The 22,033-nt window shown below is 39.9% G+C and overlaps 2 protein-coding genes across 5 annotated transcripts; both read right to left on the reverse strand.

The window, feature by feature from the left end:
* Nucleotides 1-5,635: 5,635 nt before the first annotated feature.
* LOC103844475 lies at nt 5,636-6,601 on the reverse strand. The gene is made up of 2 exons (XM_009121261.1): nt 6,029-6,601; nt 5,636-5,854 (listed from the first exon to the last, which is right to left on the reverse strand). The coding sequence occupies exons 1-2, from the start codon at nt 6,599-6,601 to the stop codon at nt 5,636-5,638; spliced, it is 792 nt and encodes a 263-aa protein (XP_009119509.1).
* A 775-nt stretch (nt 6,602-7,376) lies between these two features.
* Nucleotides 7,377-11,387, reverse strand: LOC103844362 (polyadenylate-binding protein 2). 4 transcript variants are annotated; one of them, XM_033274671.1, is made up of 8 exons: nt 10,851-11,387; nt 10,098-10,216; nt 9,240-9,896; nt 9,074-9,151; nt 8,907-8,996; nt 8,400-8,456; nt 7,897-8,244; nt 7,377-7,807 (listed from the first exon to the last, which is right to left on the reverse strand). In XM_033274671.1, the coding sequence occupies exons 1-8, from the start codon at nt 11,071-11,073 to the stop codon at nt 7,574-7,576; spliced, it is 1,806 nt and encodes a 601-aa protein (XP_033130562.1). In that variant the 5' UTR covers nt 11,074-11,387; the 3' UTR covers nt 7,377-7,573. The 4 variants fall into 4 exon arrangements, with proteins under 4 accessions (XP_033130562.1, XP_033130561.1, XP_033130560.1 ...); XM_033274670.1 differs by having other exon boundaries at nt 7,897-8,262; nt 10,851-11,386; XM_033274669.1 differs by having other exon boundaries at nt 8,344-8,481; nt 10,851-11,386.
* Between the last annotated feature and the right edge of the window lie 10,646 nt (nt 11,388-22,033).

Consider the following 22,033-nt stretch of genomic DNA (forward strand, 5'->3'; position numbering starts at 1 on the left):
AAGTGGAGTTAACTTGAGAGATTAACCTTGTTACAGCCTTATCCTGATCAGTCCGTTGAGGGAAGAAGACCAGCGCGTCTCTAGCTGTTCCAGGCTGTAAAGCAAACAGCATCTTGGTCTTAGATGCCAAGATACCAAAGCGTGTAGGCTCTCCCATTGGATCATTTCAAATGGACGCTCCTCTTCCCCTTTGACTCTACATGCTTATACTTTCCCTAATGTTTAACCTAGTGTCTCTCTCCCTTACTATATAACTTGTACTCTGATTGATTAATGATAATACACGAGTTTATGAGTCTCTCTCTCTAGTTCATCATGATAATCTCATACACTTTCTCTTAAACACTCTAATCTCTCTTGAATCTCTCTTAGGCTTCTCAATACCTTTCTTATTCTCTAAAATCATAGGATGCTGACGAGAGAAGAGTGTTTTTCCGTGAAGTCGTGGAACAAGTCATGGGTGAATTAGGTGAGAAGCTCTGAGGGTCGAGCATTACATTACAGAGTTGGAGAGCTGCATGTTCAGCTGGCTCGAAGAGGTCAAGCAAAATGATGTTGACATATACTCTTAGTTTGTTTGACTTGAGGAGTTGGTAATTGGAAGACCTTGTGTAATGATATCAAAGGGAGGAAGGCAAAGTATTATGTGATGGAGGAATATATCACGCTATGCAAGAGGGCAAGCATGAATGTAGATACCGTTTTAGCAAACAAATCCGTTCAGATTGACTTTCCGCAACCATTATAATTCAACGGAGTAATAGATGCCAAGGAGTGATGCAAAGTTAAAGACCGAAACACCATACTTGGCGGACAAAAACATGATGTGGTGGCAGGTAAAATATTCTGACATTGAACCGGGATTTTTTCGGTCGAGACGGGAAGATTTTAAGGAGTAGAAGCGGTGTTCTACCCAGAAAATGTTGTGTATGAATCATGTAAGAAGTTTAGGAATATTTTAGAGTGAGGTATGATCTGCGAATATGTGAAAGAATTCACTACTCTCATTGTGGGAACCGAAATTCGCACTGTCGATTTCCGTTTAAATAAGGAAACTAGGAAAACCCTAATTTACCAAAGGTCCCGGATCTCTGCGAGAGCCAACGACAAGTGACCAAATATATATGGAAATCGTGAAAAAATAACAAACGAGTTTAGAGAAAACAGTAGATCTTATTTCGAATCTGCGTAAGAGCGTTGCGATCATTACAAGAGATCATAAAAGCTTTGGCCGCAAAGGCTATCAGCGAGTTACCTAGTTCTAGCAGCCTAAAAGCTCAAACCTAGTTGAGTCGCAGCTCGATAACAAAAGACGAAAAAGATATATAAAAGGTTTTTGATTGATTTCGGACTGAACCTTGTTAAAGGCTGCCTACGTACCCCTTTCGAGGATCAAGCCGAACGTAGTTCAATTGATAGAGCTGGACAAGAGATCGAACTGCCTGGGCGAGTTCGTCTAGTAATTGAGTGCCAGTCATAGAAACCGAACTTGTCGAAAATAAAACCTAAAGTTTCTAAGTGCAAAGAATTTCGAGTCTAAAAAGTTCTCCTCATGCCTCTCGCCTAGGACTCCTTATAAACTAGCTCCAAGGTCGGTTTACGCTTTTACTCTTCTGCCCTTAAGCCGTCATAGCATAAAATGGAGATATTCCATTTTTTCCGATCTTCGTATTTATCCTCAAAATTTCGTATTTATCTGCGGAAACTTGACATTTATCCTTCCTTACGCGCCAAGCGTAAACCGTCATACGGTTTATGGGCTTTTGGTTAAGAAATCGTAAGTTGGGCCTCGAGTCGTGTCTTAGGTCCCTTTGGGCCGTCTTCCGACTCGAAACGTTTATTACGACTTCTTTCGATAAAGAACAAACTTTCCGCGGTTTTTACCGCAAAGTTTGATTGAAGTCTTAGAATGGTCGGAAGACATGAACTGAGTTCGCTACGGTCTTCGGGAGATAGCATCGTAGGATAGACGAGAATGCATGAATTGGTGTCGTATCGACATTTCGGAAGAGTTCGGTCGCTACGTAACGACCGAACAGCTTGGCTCGAGCTCGGTCGCTACGTAGCGACCGAGCGGGACGGACGCTCGGTCGCTACGTAGCGACCGAGCTTGGCTCGAGCTCGGTCGCTACGTAGCGACAGAGCAGGACAGACGCTCGGTCGCAACGTAGCGACCGAGCAGGACAGACGCTCGGTCGCAACGTAGCGACCGAGCTTGGCTCGAGCTCGGTCGCTACGTAGCGACCGAGCAGGATGGACGCTCGGTCGCTACGTAGCGACCGAGCGGGACGGACGCTCGGTCGCTATGTAGCGACCGAGCGGGACGGACGCTCGGTCGCTACGTAGCGACCGAGCTGTGTGCATGCTTGGTCGCCGCGTATCGATCGAGCTTGGCTTGTCCGTGGTCTGATTGCCGTACTCGAGCTTGTCCGCGGCCGAATTGGATACATGTATGTTTCCTTCGTACAATCGGTATTGAGATTTGATTGAGGTTTGAACAAGATTTTACCGCAAGGCTCTTTGTAAAGATATCTTTCATGCTGACTTTTACGGACTTTCAGGCATTGATTCCGTCGTGACCGATTTTGACCCCAACACTCATGCTTCAGATTCCGAGCACAACAGACGAGGAGCTTATGTTTTACTATACAGATGGACAACAAATGCTGGAAAAGCAAGAGTTGCAGCGACGTGGAGTTCAGTATGTTGATGAAACAATAGTGGTGGCGAGTCATTAACTGACTTTTGCGACTCTGATCCTTTTGAGTTCTTTAAGAAGGAGATTGTTGTAGCCGAAGGTGTGGAAGATAGATGGGATACAGCCGGCCATTCCACTCGAGGAGCTTTAAGAAGGGATGTTTTCGGGAGGATTTTGAATCAAAGAGGATGATTTTTTTCTGAAAAGGGCCGCATCTTGTGAAGGATAGTCCAAATACTAGGACATTGTCCGCAATCATGAAAAATAATGAGATTGAGACTACCAAGAAAAAAATGATCAAGATATAGTCTATATAACTCATTAACGCCTTTAAAAGCAATCCAGTGGTGAAACCAATGAGAAAGGGGCTCATGTACATTGAAGTTTGGATTGATGATAAACCAACCCGAGTGATGGTGGACATGAATGAATAACTTCATGGCAGAAGATGAAACCACGAGACTCAGATTCAAGTGGACGAGGATAAATGGTTGGATGAGAAGGTGAACACTAAGGCTCAAACCGTCAATGTGATAGGTCGAGGGATTGAGATGCGGATGGGAAGTTGGAATGGTCCAATAAACGTATCAGACATTCCTATAGAATATTTCAAGGTAGTGTTGAGTATGGACTTCATGAAACAAGTGACGGCTATACTCATGTCCGTGTTGAGCTTGGTGTGCATTCTCAAGAAGGACTCAAAGTATATGCTTTCGACCATAGAAGAAAAGTTCAATGGGACAAAGTAACTTTCAACCATGATGCTCACCAAGGGAGTGAAAAGGAAGAACCCACATTCCTGGCCATAATGAAGATGGAAAATGAGCCCGGGAACATTAAATCAATTCCACCAGCCATCGAGGCGGTCCTTGACAAAAGCAAGGGCGTGATTTCGTTGAGTTTCCTGAAAATTACAACCAGGAGGGCATATACCATCTTATTGAGTTGGAGATGGGATATAAACCACTCGCAATGGCACCCTGTCGGATGGGTCCATCCAAATTTGAGGAGTTACAAAAATAACTTGATCAATTGTTAGAGAAGAGGAAGCTGAGACCATCCAAGACGCTTTATTGCACCCCAGTTGTGTGCCAGAAGAAGAACGACGAGACTGAGACTTTGTGGATGTGAGTGGACTACTGGGCACATAATAAGGTGACAATCAAGAATAACTAATTTATTTTTCTGATTGCCAATATATTCAATAGAAATGGAAGGACGAAGGTCCATACGAAAACAGACTTGCAAAAGGAGTAATATCAAGTTCAGATTACTAAAGGAAAACAGTATGCTTAAACAATATCGGACGTTGATGTGGTTGGTGATACCATTCGGTCTTAAAAATACCCAGCCACTTTTGTACTTTCATGAACCAGATCCTAGATTACTACTTGGATCAGTTAGTGGTGGCATATCTGGACGATATTGTTATGTACAACTATGCATGGGCAATCGGTAGACCAATCGGGTTTCGGTTTGGATTCATTCGGGTTACGGGTTTTCGGGTGTAAAGTATTAAAGTTTGGTTCGGGTTTTATCGGGTTCGGTTTGGGTTTAGTAACTTTGGTTAAAACCGATTTAGACCAAATTACTTACGGGTTTACGGTTCTTAAACACTAATTTGTAATCTATTTGACTTAAAAAAACTTGATAAAAGACTTCTGTTTATTGTTTAAAATCACAGCTTGTGCCTAAACCAAAAGATTCTATTTACAAAATTCAACGTAAAAAACAGACATAAAGAAACTAAATGATAAAAGAGTAAAAGACAATGAGCTTACTTTGTATGTCACTCACGGATTGTCGTGTACAAAGTAGTTGCATTCAGAAGTGCTACTAACATTGTCTTTGCAACGAACTGAGTTTAAATGTTCTACTAACATTGATAAAATACATATGACACAAAGAAATCAACTTTAAAATTTTATTAAGATAGAAGTGATACAAAGACCATCATTATTGAAATGAAAAACAAAACAAAGATCACCATTATCCAAGTGAAAAACAAATAGAAAGCAACATAGATCAATGAAATAAAAATAAACTCTTTGAAACTTCAATCTCTAGCCTTCAAACTTCAGAATCCAGACTTCAAGCATCTAGATTGTGAGCTTCAAACTCTGATAAAAGGCAAACAAAAATTCATTTACATGACCAATATATAAAGCAAACGAATACAGAAGAAAGGGAAATGAATTCATACCTCTAAAGCTTATCAAGCTCTTCAACATCAGCTAGGATTTGCTCATTTGTGATGATGGTTTCCTTAAGCTTGATGTCAGCATGAAGCCATTGCTCACTACACATAAGAACCTCTATCAGGTAGTGAGTTAAGCAGCTTCTATAAGGTTCTAATATCCTCCCACTTGTGCTGAAAGCCCTTTCTGATGCCACTGATGAAACATGCATAGCTAGGAGATCTCTCGCCATTTCTGCAAGGACCGGATACTTCAGTTTATGCACCTTCCACCACGACAGAATGTCAAACTCCATTCCCAGTAAGAGCTTTGGATTCTCAACTGCTTCCTTCAAGTAAACTTCAAGCTCATCCCTAATATCTTCACCTTTTTCAGCAACAAGTTCCTTGTACACATCATCCATCCTTTCATAGCCAAAATCCTCAACCACCAGTTCCATTCTTTCCACTCCTTGTTTTTGAGACTCTGAACCAGGGACGCTAGAGACTTCAGTTGGTTGTGATGCTTGTCCAGAAGATCCCCTGAAACGCATGTTGTACTCTTTAAACATGAATGATAGAAGATCAGTCACCGACTTTGCCATTTCCTTAGCCTCCAAGCTATCTTTCCCATACAGCTTCTCAAAACAGAGCTTCACGAAATGCATCTTCTTTGTAGGGTCAAAGATGGTCGCTAAGATAATCATCTTGTTGACACCCTTGATACCATTCCAATACTTCAAAACCTTCTTCAACATTTTTTATGCCTTCCACTTCAACTCCAAGTCTAAGCTATTAGCTAAACCAGTGAGATTTCTCTCAATCATCACTATCTCACCATAGCATTTGAGTGCATTAACCTTAGATGAGACAGAGACAGCCAAGGTGCTGTTGTAAAATATGACCAGAAACCTAATAAGATTTTCAACAGCATTCCAGTCCCAAAGAAGCAGGTGGTCCACACCGCTTAGCCCCATTACCTACTTCGAGAAAGTAGTCATTGTACAACCTATCATATGCTTCCATTCTATCAAATGCAACCTTAAACTGTAATGCTCTTGATAGCAAAAGGAAAGTTGAATTCCACCTAGTCTCTATATCCTAATACCAAGCCCTCCTTCCTGCTTTAGCTTACATATATTTTCCCAAGATACTCTGGCACCAGAGCCTGCAGTAGTCTTGTTCTTCCATAGAAAGGAGGCACAGATGGAGTCCACTCTGTTGTAAAACTTTTTCGGCAGAGAGAACACTGAGCTCCAGAAGTTGACAATGCCATAGATCACCGATGATACAAGTGTAATCTTCTCTACAAAGGATAGGCTCTTAACAGTCCAAGAGTTAAGCTTACAAGAAATACACTCAAGGAACAGCTGCAGCGTAGTGAAGCTTATTTTCTTCGGGTTGAGAGGAAGACCGAGATACCTAGTTGGGAAGGTTCCGACTTTAAATCCAGTGATGTCGCTTATTACTGCAGTCTCAATATCTGAGAAACCCCCGAAGAAAATCTCTGATTTCGCGGCATTCATATCAAGTCCTGACCACTCCTTGAACCCTGTCATTACAGCCTTGACTCCAGAGATTGAGTGTCTGGAACCATCAGAGAACACTAGAAGATCATCCGCAAACAAGAGATGTGTGATTCTAGGCGTGAAGCAGGAAGCATGAAGCCTAATGTGTCCCAAGTCCACAGCCTTCTCCAAGAGCTTTGACAACACTTCCATAACCATTATAAAGAGATAAGGAGAGATGGCATCCCCCTGTCTCAACCCTTTCTTGCCAGGGAAGAACCTTTCTTGCCAGGGAAGAACCCAGCAAGCTCACCATTAACTGCAATAGAAAACCTCAGGGAGGTAATGCACTCTCTGATCCAAGTCACGAAGAGAGGTGGAAAGTTCTGAACCTCTAAAATCTTGATGACAAAATCCCAGCAGACAGTATCGAACGCTTTCCGAATATCTATTTTCAGTATACTACTGCGAGCACAGTGAGGCGTCTCATACTTCCTGATTAGTTCAGACGCAGCACATTCTCCCCTAGAGTTCGGTCCTTAAGAAAAGCTGACATACTATGGCTGATAGATGATTGGAGGATAGGTTTAAGCCGGTTCGCAATAATCTTTGTGATAACCTTGTAGATGATATTACAACAGCTTATAAGCCTTTAGTCACTGCAACAACTGTTTTCTCAGACCCGTTTGAACTCCAGTGATGGTTTAGGATGTGATGGTGAGAGAAAGCGGAGACATGGCTCTCCCGCCCCGATTAACCGAGAGGGAAGTCAGGTCCGGAGTTATGATAATCGGTTTGGCTATTTTTCCATTTTCAGAGTTGGGTCTGGAGCCGCGAATTAACCTGTCTGTGTGTCTGGTAAAGTGTAGTTGAGTAGTGGATTTTATTCAAATCCCGTTGTATTCCGAAAGCTTAAGCCGATTTGGATGATTAAATAAAAATTAAGAAAAATGACAACATTATAAGATTGATATTAAAACCAAAACGACAACCATGATTAGTCTAGAGAAAAACAAACGACATCCAATCAAGTTTTTAAGCAAAACATATCAAGTTGGAAGGGTGGAAGAGAGAAGAACAAACCATGTCAAAGAATCCTACAGAACAAGAAGTCTCCAAATGTGTATGGAAAAGACAAAAACCACATTACGAAAACTGTATTTTTCCAATCCAACAAGAAGACAAGAACACTTAAGAGACAAGGTCGTCGTTGAGGTTCAAAGAGGCAAGCTGCTCGGCTGCACCACCCGCAGCAACACTTCTGAGAACGTCCATAGCCTCGGCTACTTTAGCCTTGAGAGCTTCAGGTGACTCCAAGAGATGGAGCACTTCGGTTTGATCCATCTCCAAAAGCATCCCAGTCACTTTAGCTGCAGACTCTGCCTCAAGTTGCTCCACAAGCTGATACAGATTCTCACCCAGCATCTACACACATCACAACATCATAATCAACAACTAACAACCAAACCCCCACATAAGATAAAAGCGAAAACAAACAAAAAAAGCTTTCTCACCGTCCTCTGGTGTTCTGGAGACGCATTAGCAAGAGATGTAGCCAAAGCTCCAATAGGAACATGTTGAGAAAGTACAGGGTCACGTAGCGGCATATTACTAGGCATCTCATATGGAAGCATTCCAAGAACATCAGGGGGACCACCACTTCCACGGCATTGTGAATAGCGGAACATGCGACCCCTCGGGTGCTGCTGCATCATGGGAACTTGCTGCTGCTGATGATGATGAGATTGCTGGATCCCACCAGGGCGTCTACCTCCAGGACGCTGCTGGCCATGCTGAACCATTGGCATGAAGAAATTGTGCATCGGTCCACCACCGGGTCTCATTTCAGGAACCATCTGTTGCTGGTAGCCAAACACGGACTATCATGTACAAAATCACATGTTACAAATAATCCAACAGTTAACAGGAAGTAGTGCCTACATACAAGGAAAAAGAAATACCTGTGAAGGAATCATAGGAGGAGGTGCCTGACCATAAAACACTTGTTGTCCAATACCTGGACCACCAGGGGGATACATCTGCATACGAGGCCCAACAGATGGTGGCATTGCACCCGGTCTCATTTGGGAAAACTGAGCCTGTTGGCATCATGGCACAAGTAACAGTTAACATGAATATATAAAATTCCAAAAGGCGTCATCTAAATCTTAGATCATAGGATGCATAGCCGTTAAAAAGCGCAGACATATATGTGCATTTCTTTGTCTATTATACAAGTATAACATGGGAAAAGAAATCTATCGTGAAGTTAATCACACATAGCAATGTTATTCATAGCGCATGAAGAAAAATATGATAACTAAATCCAATATCTTTTTAAGTAAGAATTATGAATCAGGTGACTTGGACATTGAATATCTAGATGCATCACTTTGTTAGTGATGGGAACTGTAAACAGACATGTCATTTCCACTCAACACTGACGGGTCAAATTGCTGAAGATCGGGAAATAAACAAACCAAACGAAAGAGCCTGTCCAAGGCATATATTTAAGAGAACAAACCTGGAGTATGGCCCTTCTGTCCTCTTTTCTCTGAGCAACAGCAACATAGAGAGGTTTGTTTTCAATCATTTTACCACTCATCTCTGACATCTGTACAGATAATACCCACTGTCAGTAAGAGCTGGAGAGATATCTTTGCTCATGTATGGGCTCCGCATTATATTACAATTTTTGCTTGCTTCTTCAGGAGTTGAGAATGCTACAAAACCAGAGCCCCTGCTTATGCCATTCGGATCCCGCATCACCTGTTATTGTTTTCGAGAAGAGGAATTTATATAGGCAACCAACAGGGCATAGTACAATTAAGATTAGCAGGGAAGAAGAATATTGGACCTTCCAAGATGTAACAGTGCCATAAGGTGTAAAAAGCTCCTTCAGTTTCTCGTCAGAGATACTGTCATCTAAATTCGTGACATACAAGTTAGAGCTTTGAAACTTGTCTGCAGCTTCCCTCAAACTCTGCTCATACCGAACCTTTAGTTCCGTTTTCCTTTCAGACTTCTTTTGGGCCCTACCAACAAACCATTCCTTATCATCAAATGTCTTCCCATTCAGAGTTTCCACAGCCCTAGCAGCATCATCGGCATTGTCAAAGTTAACATAACCAAAGCCCTTTGACTTCACATCTCTATCTTTCATCACCAACGCACTTATAATATTTCCAAACTCACCAAAAGTGTTCTTCAAATCATCATCAGTAGTTGATTCAGCAAGATTCTTCACATACACATTGGTGAATTTTGTTACGTTAGCGGTAGAGTCTCTTTCTTGCCTCCTGAGGAAAGGTCCAACATACACTTGCTTATCATTCAGTAACATGCCGTTCAATTGAGCCATAGGTTTCTGGGCAGATTCATCAGTTTCATATTGCATAAACCCATAGCCTTTCGATTGCCCTGAGGAATCCACAGCTACCTTGCACGAGATAATATTCCCGAACGCAGAAAACGTATCATGCAACGCTTTGTGGTCTATGGACTTGTCAAGATTCTGCATATATATAACCAAGTTTAGCACAGGAAAAAAATAGACAAGTCAAAAGGAAAGCAGCTAAATCGTCATTGTTCCAAGGGACAAAGGAAGAGTTCAGTATCCCAATTCTATAAAGATTACAGAACAAAAAGGACAAAATCTTTGTTGGAAGAGGATTGCAATTGGTGGGATGTTGAAACAACAGAGGCAAAAGAATACCTTGATGAATATGTTTCCTGCACCACTTCGGCGAACACTAGGATCACGATGAGAGTACATAACCCTGACAGGTTTTCCATTAAGAGGAATGTAGTTCATTTCCTGAATCGCTCTTGCAGCTGCCAGAAGAAACGTCAACATAAAGTCCCATCAAAGGTCAGAATCACACATAGCAACCTTTAGCAAGGATACAAATTTGGATAGCAAAAACAATCCACAGAAACCAACGTTACAAAAGGGAACATTTGTTACTTGATGCAATTTCTGTTTAAGGCAAAAGGCACTTTCTAAACAAGAAACAAATATACAAACTTAGATTTTCTTGAACCTTATCAAATGTAGGAAATATCCACTCAGAGCATATGCAACAATGATAGAGGGACAATCTTTATTTATTCAGTTTCTGCTTAAGTAAGACAATCTGAATACACTCTATAAACAACAGACAACTGAAAAAGACCATACATACTCTGAAAAAAGACAACAAATATTCATATGAATTTCCTGAACCCAATCTTGGTAAAAAATATAGTGCACACTATACCCCAAAAAAAATAGTAGTGTCTTAATCTTGATAAAAACACAAAATAAGAAAACTTTTTTCTATCTATACTATCTTCCTAACACAGTAATACACAAGTGAGAACTACAGAATAGCTTTTATCGTCAAACAAAATAGAGTTAAAATGCAAAGAATATGGATGGTATCAATTTAAATTTTTTAAAAAAATATCAAAATCAGAGAAGCCTAACCATCTTGAGGAGTGGCGAAGTTGACATATCCATAACCGAGAGATCTCCAAGTAGCTAAATCCCTACAGACACGAACGGTCACAACTTGACCCATCTGGCTAAACGCCTCGAAGAGCTGCGCGTCTGTGACATTCGCATGCAGATCTCCAACATAAAGCGACGTCGTACCGCCCGCTGTTCCCGAACCGTTTGGATTCTGACCTTGAGGTTGAACCTGAGCCATTTTCCTTTTTTTTTTTGGTTTTTGGAACGTTTTTCTTCTTTTTTTTTTTTGCTTTGCTCTTCTCTCTCCCCCTCTCAGAGCAATCAAGATCAAAAGCGAGCAACAGAGAGAAACTGAAGCGGAGAAGATAGGTTGGTGAATTTTCTTAGCTCTTTTTCTTTAAGAGTTATAAAAGAGGGGAGAAGACAAGGGTAAAAGCAGTTGCCGGCGGCAAAGCCTGCGGCGGCGCGTGCGATATCAAAGATAGTTTGGTGAGAGATTCGGGGGAATCTGAAGACAACTGCGAAGAGGAAAGAGAGACACCGCGTTTCCTTTTTATGGTTTTTTATACTTTAATAGAATTCTAGAAATGTCAAAGAGGTGTGTGCCACAAATCTGAACCGTTGGTTCGGTTCTTATATAGACATTAGGATTTACAGTTCGCAAATTGACTGATGAGTGATGAATTTATTAGGTTCAAAAGAAAATCGGAAAAATCCTTCATTATTTATATTTATTGGATTATATTTTAATTTTGTCAACCATATTTGTCTTTATTTATTCAGTGACTCTACTGAAATATACTGTTACTAAATCTTACAGATTCACTTTATATTTGATTTAATAATGATAAATTGATTTCTATTTAAATTACAAAATATCAAACAATTGTTTATTATTCATACTTAAAATGATCTAGAACAAATTAGTAGTAAAGAGAAATTCCTATTATAGTTTTTTTTTAGTTCATTTTCATAAAAATAGTCCTCAAGAAAAGAAAATAACAAAATGATATTTTATTAAAAGGTAAATATACATTTATATTTTAGGATTAACTAATCTAGATTTATGGTTTAAAGTTAAAAGCTGAGATTTTAAAGGTGGAGTCTCACATTTAAAATAAAAATATTAAAAATTTCAAAATAAAAATGGGTTATTTTTGATGACTATTTTGAAGACAAAAATTTAAAAAGGTTATCGAAAGAATTTTCCAATTATAAAAGTAATATACTATAAAACTTAAAAAGGTTATCTAAGAAATGTAAGAGATGTTGAAAGAATTGAAGTGTTTTCTATGCCCATGATAGATACCATAACACATATTACCAAAAGAATAAGAAGGGCAGGAAGGAGCTGGATGATGGAAGCAAAGAAGTTTAAATGAAAGTCTCTAGTTGAGTGAGAGGGTTTGCAGTTAGAATAAGAAACGACTTATCTTGTATAAAGGGTCGTTTACTCAACTATTTTCAAATTATGCTTTGTTGTTGTAAGTTCAGAGACGCTATGAGTCTAGAACCCACGATCGTCATGAGATCGATGATCCATTCTTAGTTCATCATGAGAGCTAGATTGTTTCATACTTCAAAGCTTTGATTCATTGTATTGACTTTCTCTATTTGAATACAAGAAGTTATTGAGTTACATAGATCTAAACTCTATCATTGGTGCGGTGAAAAGTTCGAACTCAGCGATATCAATGGCGTCAAGCGGTTCTCTGAGGCAATCGATCTACGAGGAAGATCTGGAGGTGGTTGATTCGAAGTTGACTGGTCAGGTGAAGTTTTTGATGGGAGCGTTTGGTCGATTGAACGCGGAGCAAGAGGTTCTGAACTCGACGGTGGCGGCGATGGATGGGAAGATGTCGTCGATGGAGTCAGCGGTGTCGAATATGGCTTCGTCGATGCAAGCGATGGGGAAGAAGCCGATTCAAGAGGAGGAACAATTTTCCGGTTCTTCAAATCCGGTATCTCAGGTACATCGTCCTCTTTTGGATCAAAGCCGTGGTGTAGCGTTGGGTTATCGGAATGACGATCTGAATCTTGGAGGTAGGGAGAGTATGCTGAAGAAGGTGGAGATGCCTTCATGTGATGGATCGAAGGTTTCTGAGTGGATTGTAGATATCGAGTATTTCTATACATTGGGGAGGTATGGTGAGGAAGCTAAGCTCGATCTGGTTCCTCTCTGTTAAAAAGGAGCTCTGAAGAAGTGGTATGCTTGGGTGATGAGTCGTGGTGGTTTTTGGAGCTGGAGAGACTTTTTGAATCAATTGCTGATCCGTTTCTCTGAATCTATTGATGACGAACCAGCAACCAGATTGTTTGCTATTAAACAGACGAGAACGGTGGCCGAGTACGTCTCCGAGTTTGAAGAACTTTCAGCTCAAGTACCTGGAGTCGAAGATCGCCATTTGGAACGTATTTTCTATAATGGTTTGACTGTGGAGATGAAGGAAGTTATCAGGATGAAAGATCCTCAGGGTTTACCTAATTACATTGATGTGGTTCTTCGAATGGAGTCTAGTGCCTTTTGCAAAGTGGTTAGTGAATCTCGCGTTGTGGAGGATCGTTCTGTGACCAAGAAGCAGACTGGTGGAAGAACACATGGTGGTGGAACGTTTGTGAGGAATACGGAGAAGACTGGGGTGTTGAAGGGGAATGCGCCACCACAGCGAGCTTTGCATAGGGCTCGTCAGCGCTACACTGATGCTGAACTGGATGATTTACGATGAGACAAACTCTGTTTCACTTGTAAAGCTCTATGGTCAAGGACTCATGATTGTCCTAATAAGGAGGTTCGGGTGTTAACGGTGGTGAATGGGTTTGAGATGGAAGTGTTGGAGTAACCAGATTATGAGTTGGAAGAAGTGATATTGGCTGGTAATCAACAGCTGATGACACTCTCTTTTAACTCATTTATGGGTTTGGATTATCCTAAGACAACAAAAATTCGGGGGAGAATCAATCAGAAGGAGGTCATAGTGATGATTGACAGCGTAGCTTCGCATAACTTTGTCTCTCCGGCGGTGGTTGATAGGCTACATTTGAAGGTCTCGGGTGAGCAACAGTTATAAGTGTTATTGGGTAATGGTGTAACAATTCAAGCTTTGGGAGTTTGCAATTCAGTAACATTTGAGTTGCAAGCAACGGAATTTGTTTCTGATTTCATTACCTTGGAATTGGGGTCTGTTGATCTCATTTTGGGCATGCAGTGGTTGGAGACTTTGGGGAGGTGTGAAGTGGATTGGAATCGACAAAAGTTCTCTTTCTTGTATCAAGGCAAAATAACTGTGTTATTTAGAGATCCAGATTTGCATACTAATGCAGGGTCTTTGAATGCCATGTCTTCGGTTATGCAAGAGAGTAAAATGGAGGTAGAAGTGGAGTTATGTTCTCAGCAAGAGGTGTCGAGTTTTGCGGACCAGAATGAATTGGTGGGGAGTTTGTTGAAACAGTTCTCCGACGTCTTTGAGATTCCTACCGAGTTACCACCAATGCGAGGTTCTGAACATTCCATCTTACTGGTTCCCGGAGTGTTAGCTGTGTCAGTTCAGCCTTATCGCTACCCTCATGCGCGTAAGGTAGTTATGGAAGAGATGGTTGCAGAGATGTTGAAGTCTGGAGTTATTCTTCCAAGTGAAAGCCCTTTCTCTAGTCCAGTGTTGCTCGTTAAGAAGAAGGATGGAAGCTTTCGCTTCTGCGTTGATTACAGAGCACTTAACAGAGCAACGGTTCCCAACAAATATCCAATTCCGGTGATAGATCAGTTATTGGATGAACTCAATGGAGCTGCAGTATTTTCTAAACTGGACCTGCGATCAGGGTATCATCAAATCAGGATGAAGGAGGAAGATATTGAGAAGACTGCTTTCAGGACAATCAAAGGGCATTATGAGTTTTTAGTCATGCCTTTTGGCTGGACTAATGCTCCCGCAACCTTCCAGAGCTTGATGAACAAGGTTTTTAAACCGTTTTTGAGAGACTTTGTGTTGGTCTTCTTCGATGACATATTGGTTTACAGTACCAATATGTCTCAGTATTTGGTTCACTTGAAGCTGGTTCTGGAGGTGCTGCGGACTCACAAGCTTTTTGCGAATGCTAAGAAATGCTTGTTAGGGGTCTCTTAAGTGGATTACTTAGGCCACGTTATCTCGAATCGTGGTGTGGCTATGGATGGTTAGAAGACAGCAGCTATGGTTAAGTGGCCAATACCCAAGACAGTCAAGCAACTGGGAGGTTTCTTAGGCATAACAGGGTATTACCGCAAATTTGTAAAACATTATGGTATCGTAGCTAAACCATTGACATCTTTGTTAAAGAAAGATCAGTTTGATTGGTGTGCTGAAGCCGAGTTGGCATTTGAGGATTTGAAGAAGGCGATGACTAATGCTCCGGTGCTAGCTCTTCCTGATTTTGACAAGCTGTTTGTTATCGAGTCAGATGCCTCTTGTTTTGGTTTGGGAGCGGTCTTAATGCAGGAAGGTAGACCAATAGCATTCTTTAGTCACGCGTTGACTCCGAGGGAGCAGTTAAAGCCGGCTTATAATAGGGAGTGGATGGCGGTGGTGATGGTGGTTCAGAAGTGGAAGCATTATTTGTTGGGGAGGAGGTTTCATGTTCATACTGATCAGCGTAGTATCAAGTATTTGCTAGAGCAAAAGGAGGTGAACATGGATTATCAGCGTTGGCTAACACGCTTATTGGGATTTGACTTTGAGATATTTTACAAACCTGGATGTGAGAATAAGGCAGCTGATGATTTATCGAGGAGTTTGGCTTGTGCGGGAGTGTTGTTTCAGTTGACTGTACCTTCGGTACTTCTATGGGAGGATTTGTATCCAGAGATTGCGGAGGATGTGGAGATATAGAAGAAGATAAGGTTAGTAGTACAAGGAGGGTTGGTGTCTGCGAAGTATACAGTCAGTGATGGGAAGTTGTGGAGGAAGAAGTGTTTGGTGATCTCGAAGAACTCCAAGTTCATTCCTCTTATTTTGAAAGTGTCATGACAGGAAAGTTGGGGGGCACTTTGGAGTGGTGAAGACGTTGCAACGCATTCAGGTTTCTTTTAATTGGGAAGGCTTGAAGAAGAGAGTTCAGACATATGTGGCGGAATGTGCGATATGCCAAACTCATAAGCATTCTACTCTTTCGCCTGCGGGTCTGCTCCAACCCTTACCTATTCTGCAGCGTATTTGTGAGGATATCAATATGGATTTCATCGAGGGCTTGCCGACGTCTGGTGGAGTTAACGTGATTTGGGTGGTGATAGATAGGTTGAGTAAATATGCTCACTTCATAGGGCTCAAGCATCCTTTCACGGCTGCTGCTTTGGCTCAGAAGTTTGTGTCAGAGATAGTGAAGTTACGTGGTTTTCCGAGGAGTATTGTTTCGGATCGTGATCATTTGTTTCTCAGTTCATTTTGGAAGGAAGCTTTTCGTTTGGCGGGTACTGATTTGAAGTATAGCACGGCGTTTCACCCGCATACCGACAGTCAGACTGAAGTGCTTAACCGATGCTTAGAAACCTACTTGCGTTGTTATGCTTCTTCGCATCCTCGCACTTGGTCTTCTTTCTTGAGTTGGGCGGAGTTTTGGAATAATACATCCTTTCATAAGTCTTTGCAAGCAACACCCTTTCAAGTTGTGTATGGGAGAGAGCCTCCTAGCTTGTTGAGGTATGAGGATGGTTCGACGAGTAATTTTGAGCTGGAGGAATCTTTGAAGTTACGAGACCGGATGTTGGATCAGTTAAAGCAAAATCTGTTGTGTGCTCAGGAAGTTATGAAGAGTCAAGCAGATCAGAAGCGTAGAGATGTGAATTTGGGGGTGGGGGATATGGTATACTTAAAACTGAGAACGTATCGACAACAGACGGTGGTTCGTCACTTTTGCCAGAAGCTTGCAGCTAAGTTTTATGGTCCATACCGAGTGATTGCGAAGATTGGTAAAGCGGCTTACAAGTTGTTGTTACCGGAGGAGTCTCACATTCATCATGTTTTCCATATTTCTCAGCTTAAGAAGGCGTTGGGAAGCTCAGAGATAGTACAAGCTTTGCCACCTGTTTTCTTGGATCCTAGTGATGGTCCTTTAGAACCAGCGGACATCTTGGCTAAGCGCTATAATGGCCAGAGTGAGACAGAGTTGTTGGTATCATGGTTGGGTAAGTCTCATTTCATGGTTGGGTAAGTCTCATTTGGAGGATTCTTGGATGTTGTCTCGCGACTTTGTGGAGTGTTTTCCTTCTTACAAGCTTGAGGGCAAGCTCGGTTTCGATGGGAGGGGTATTGATAGATACCATAACACATATTACCGAAAGAATAAGAAGGGCGGGAAGGAGCTGGATGATGGAAGCAAAAAAGTTTAAATGAAAGCCTCTAGTTGAGTGAAAGGGTTTGCAGTTAGAATAAGAAACGACTTATCTTGTATAAAGGGTCGTTTACTCATCCATTTTTGAATTATGCTTTGTTGTTGTGAGTTCAGAGACGCTATGAGTCTAGAACCCACGATCGTCATGAGATCGATGATCCAATCTTAGTTCGTCATAAGAGCTAGATTGTTTCATACTTCAAAGCTTTGATTCATTGTATTGACTTTCTCTATTTGAATACAAGAAGTTATTGAGTTACGTGGATCTAAACTCTATCAGCCTACCAAGTTTATTTAGCTCAATGAAAAAACTACGACATCTATGATCCATTGAAAATATGCTCTATAATCTTGGAACTGGTGAGTGCTGAAGCATACATCTCATAATATATATGAATTTTTCTATTTATTAGTGCAGCTTAGCTTCTATGCTTAGTTTCTAGCACCCAAGAATTAAGTTTCTCGGGTTTCAAAAAAAAAGAAAAATTGAGTTTCTCTAGCCAAGTCTAACCAACCATATCCACTAAATTGGGCAATTTAGACAAGACAAATATTTCATAAGCATAAGACTTACACACGTATGATGTTCTCCAAAATTTGCTTCATGTCAAGCATGACAGTTTCCCTCTACGTGTACAATAATTTCTGGGCGATCTATATTAATACTTTTGAAAAGCTTATAATATATGTCGCGTTTTCAAATAGACCAAATTATAAAAACATAAGGATCATGATCTTCCTAACGCACTTTAAATTATATAAGCATAAGATTCAAGAATTAAACTTAAAGGTTCATTAGCTCTTTCGACATGAGGTAATGACGTTTTTATGAGTTTAGCATGTACACATATTTCACATTTTTTCTACTTATTTTTTATTTTATTTTGGGATTAGATTTAGATTCATTAATTTTTTTTTTATTGATTTGTAGTTAACATGGCATAATCGTTCATGCTATATATTAAAAGACTCAACCAAATATGTAACTAGTTTCTTCTTATTTCTTGAAACTTATGGAGTTATAACTTTCGGATGGACTGTCATTATATTCATCTTGACGAGTCAATCTTTAACATACTCCTTACCCAAATAAACTCCATTCTTTCGAATCATGAGTTTGTCAGCTACAAGAGTCATGGAAAATCCATTCTTACTGAAAAAGGTTCTCAAAACAAGGTTCTTCCTCATGTTAGGCATGTGCTTCACGTTCTCCACAGTGACTTCAAGTCTATATGACATCTTCAAAATCACCTTACTGTGGCTTTCAATCTTGGAGACTTCAGTATTCCTCATGAACAATTTCTCTTCAATTTTTCTCCTTTTATAAGTGATGAACATCGACCTATCAGTGCAAATGTGGGTGGTTTCTCATGCGTTGTACCACCATTCCTTAGGGTTGCTTTCAACCATATTGACATCAGTTACCACTGTGCAAAGGTCTTCCTCAGCGAGGTTGACTAGAGCCTTATAATATTTGAGCTTGTTGTGGCATACATCAGACTTGTGTCCATTTTTTTTGCAATAGTGACACTTCTCCTTGAACTTTTCCACAGTTGCTTCAGCGGCTGTCTTCTTGAAGTTTGTTCCATAAGCTCTTAAGGGTGCAGCCGTTTTGGAAAGCTTAACAGGAGAGTTCATATTTTTTTTTCATTTGCCTTCCAACTCGGCCATACTGACATTATGCTCTTTAATGATGAGCTTGTCTGCATTTTGGTTATTTGATTCTATCTGAAGCCTCATGATGACTTCTTCAAAACTCATTGGCTTTTTCTTGTGTTTCAGGTAGTTCTTGAAAGTCAGCCATGTTAGAGAGAGCTTCTCGATGAAGCAAAGAGTCATGAATATCTCGCAGATGGATGTTCTTTCAACAAAAATTTCATGGCACAAAAGTTCCAAAGCTTCAACTTGATCCATGATAGGTTTTGAACCCACCATTTTAAAGTCAAGAAACTTCACAACTGGAAACTTTTGGCATCCTTCATCCTCACCTCTATACTTCTTGTCCAAGGATCGCCATAGATCTTTTGCCATGGGAATATCACTGTAGACTTAGTAAAATGGATCAATTGAGAGATCCAAAATCCATCTGTTGCATAGAAAGTCAGATTGCACACATAGCTCCACAATATCAAGAGTGTGCACAAGGGCTTGCATTTCTTGATGAATTTGTCCAGCCTCATTGTTGTGAGTAAGAACAACATTTTATTCTGCCACGTTTTGAAGTCTTTGCCATCAAACTTTTCTGCCATCAATCATGCAGTGACTGCATCAGGTACATTGATATGTTCAAATTAACCTTAAACTATTCTTTCAAACAAGAGGTTCAATTGTAATATTTAATGTTCGAATCCACGGAAACTCTATGATTACTCAATAAATTTATTAGTTTTTAAATTAAAGCTAGATGGTAATTTTGAAATGCAAGAAATAAGAAATAGCAATTGTATTGTAAGTTATCACGATGGTGAAAGGCTAAACTTTTGAAAACTCTTAGATTCTTTAGGAATGTAAACTATTTCAACTATCAGGGAATTATTAAAGACAACTATTAACTCAAACTCAAGTTATAATCAATCAGATCTCACTGCAAGATTATCTAATGTTTAAACCAAGGACTTTTACTCTCGTATTTTAACCTGAGGAGTGTGTCGATCGATACCTTTGGAGTACCGATCGATACCACATTTAAACAAGAATTAGTGCATGGGTTTGATATGTTCTCTAACCACCTGGGTTTACTCTCATATACCTAGTTGTTTATTTCATCTAAGTTTCAATTCAGGAAATAGTCCAACCTCTCACTTGTACCAATTAACCTAGGTTCCAAGTTTAAGATGATCAATCCTAAACATAACATTAAGATCAACTAGATGAAGAATCTATTGATTTACCTAACAGTACTAAAGTTTAAAAATCCATAAAGCAACCCTTGATGAACCTAAGTTTAACAATGCAATTACTCAGACATAATCATGAAGAACATAATTGAAATCTGAATAAATTGCATAGATAAATAGAGTAAAAAATAAATGGAGTTTAAGATCTTCTCAGAAAGTGTTCAGATTTTTTTCTCTCCAATCCTAAGCTCTCTCCTCTGTAATAATAATAAGCATAGCCATCACCAATGACTTAACAAAACATAATATAGGTCAAAAACACGTCAGGGGTCTTTTGTAAATAAGGGACAAAACTACAATTTGGATCTTAATTAAAATTTGGAGGGACTGAATTTGGAGGAGTTTCGATCGACACACAAGTGTGGTGTCATGTCACTCGACACTAGTTGATATCTTCTACAGCTTCCTCTTGCGATTCGGACGAACCATTCCTCAGTATAAAGAGCATAAATTTATATCTAACCATCCGATGGACCTCAAACTGGTGGCATTCGAAATCTAACTTAAAGCTCTATCTTGGGTCAAAAAATATGAGCTAAATCACATCTTGGAAAGGTCTCCATACAAAGCTAAACTTCTGACGCGTTTGCTCAGCTCTACACCTCAAAAAGCTCTAGAATCTTCAAAGTATCCCAAAACGGAGTTGGACCTGAAAAGATTCTAAAACAGACTTCAAACACATATAATAGACTCTAAATAGAAAATATAACATGGTCTAAAAGTGGTAAAATCCATGGTATATCATACATCCAGAAAAGTTGGATTTGTAACCGGAACACTTGTGGTGGCTTCAGTTGCACACACTTGATAAGACCAGTACTGCATAGGCTACGGCGCGTGGTTTCATTGGTATCGCTACCTCCTGAAACATTTTTTTATTGTTGTTCCACCATTTGTTAGTTGCACCCATTTGGACTTGCGAAATGTTGAGTAGAGTCTGATCAGTGATGTTGGTGTTATCGGTAATCATTACATTGACGAAAAATAAGAAAACAGATTAGTACATCAACATGAAATAACAAATTAGTTTTAAAAAAATAATTTTTTAATCAATAAAAGTTTTGGTGTTGTTTAGATCATTTAAAAGCATTCACAATCACTTAATAATATCGATAAAAACCTGAAAACGTTTTGCAAATATGCTTAGAAGTGTTCACATAAACCATTTATGTAAGATTTTACATTGTCACAAACTCATTGAAAGCGTTTGTGGAAAGCAACATTTTTAGAACGTATATGATAAGTATATAAAACGTTTCGCAAATTTGTTTGATAACAAAGCACAAAACCATTTTGAATAGAAACAAGAAACATTTTGTGGGGGTGCTAAAAGCAAATCGCAAAAAAAACATTCAAAAAATAAAACCAAAAGCGTTTTATAAATCTTTGAAAAAATAGTTTTATAGAACTCCTTTTCAGTTTTAATCCGATTCAAGCTTCATATAAGAAGCAGTTAAAAGTTAAGATTGTAGGAGCCAATAATCTTGAATTAAAAATGACAAAAGTATATAAATGTTATAAATAAAATAAATGAAACAGTAAGTCAAATTTGAAAATGTTTCCGTAAACGACATGGAGTCGAAATATGATATATATTTCTTTAACTCTTAAATTCGCTTTGTTAGTGCGAGGAGACATAGCCCATGCTGAGCCGGCTGTGGACGACGCACATGGGGGGAGCCGAACCACCTCTCTTTGAATCCTTTGACCAAAGAAAATCATGCGGGAAGGAAATGACACGTCTTTTGTCTTTCGATTATTTCAACTTGCACTCTCCCTTTCTCATTCAATTCAAGAATATATAATGCTCGTTGCAAACTTTCTAACAAACTGTGTGCGTTTAGAGAGGAGAGAGGAATTAGTTTCCGTATGATCCATGAATTCAATCTAGCTCTTCTAGATAAACAGCTCTGGCGACTTGTTCAATTTCCAGATTCATTA

The sequence above is a fragment of the Brassica rapa genome, chromosome A07 (assembly GCF_000309985.2).
Source record: "Brassica rapa cultivar Chiifu-401-42 chromosome A07, CAAS_Brap_v3.01, whole genome shotgun sequence".
NCBI lineage: Eukaryota > Viridiplantae > Streptophyta > Magnoliopsida > Brassicales > Brassicaceae > Brassica > Brassica rapa.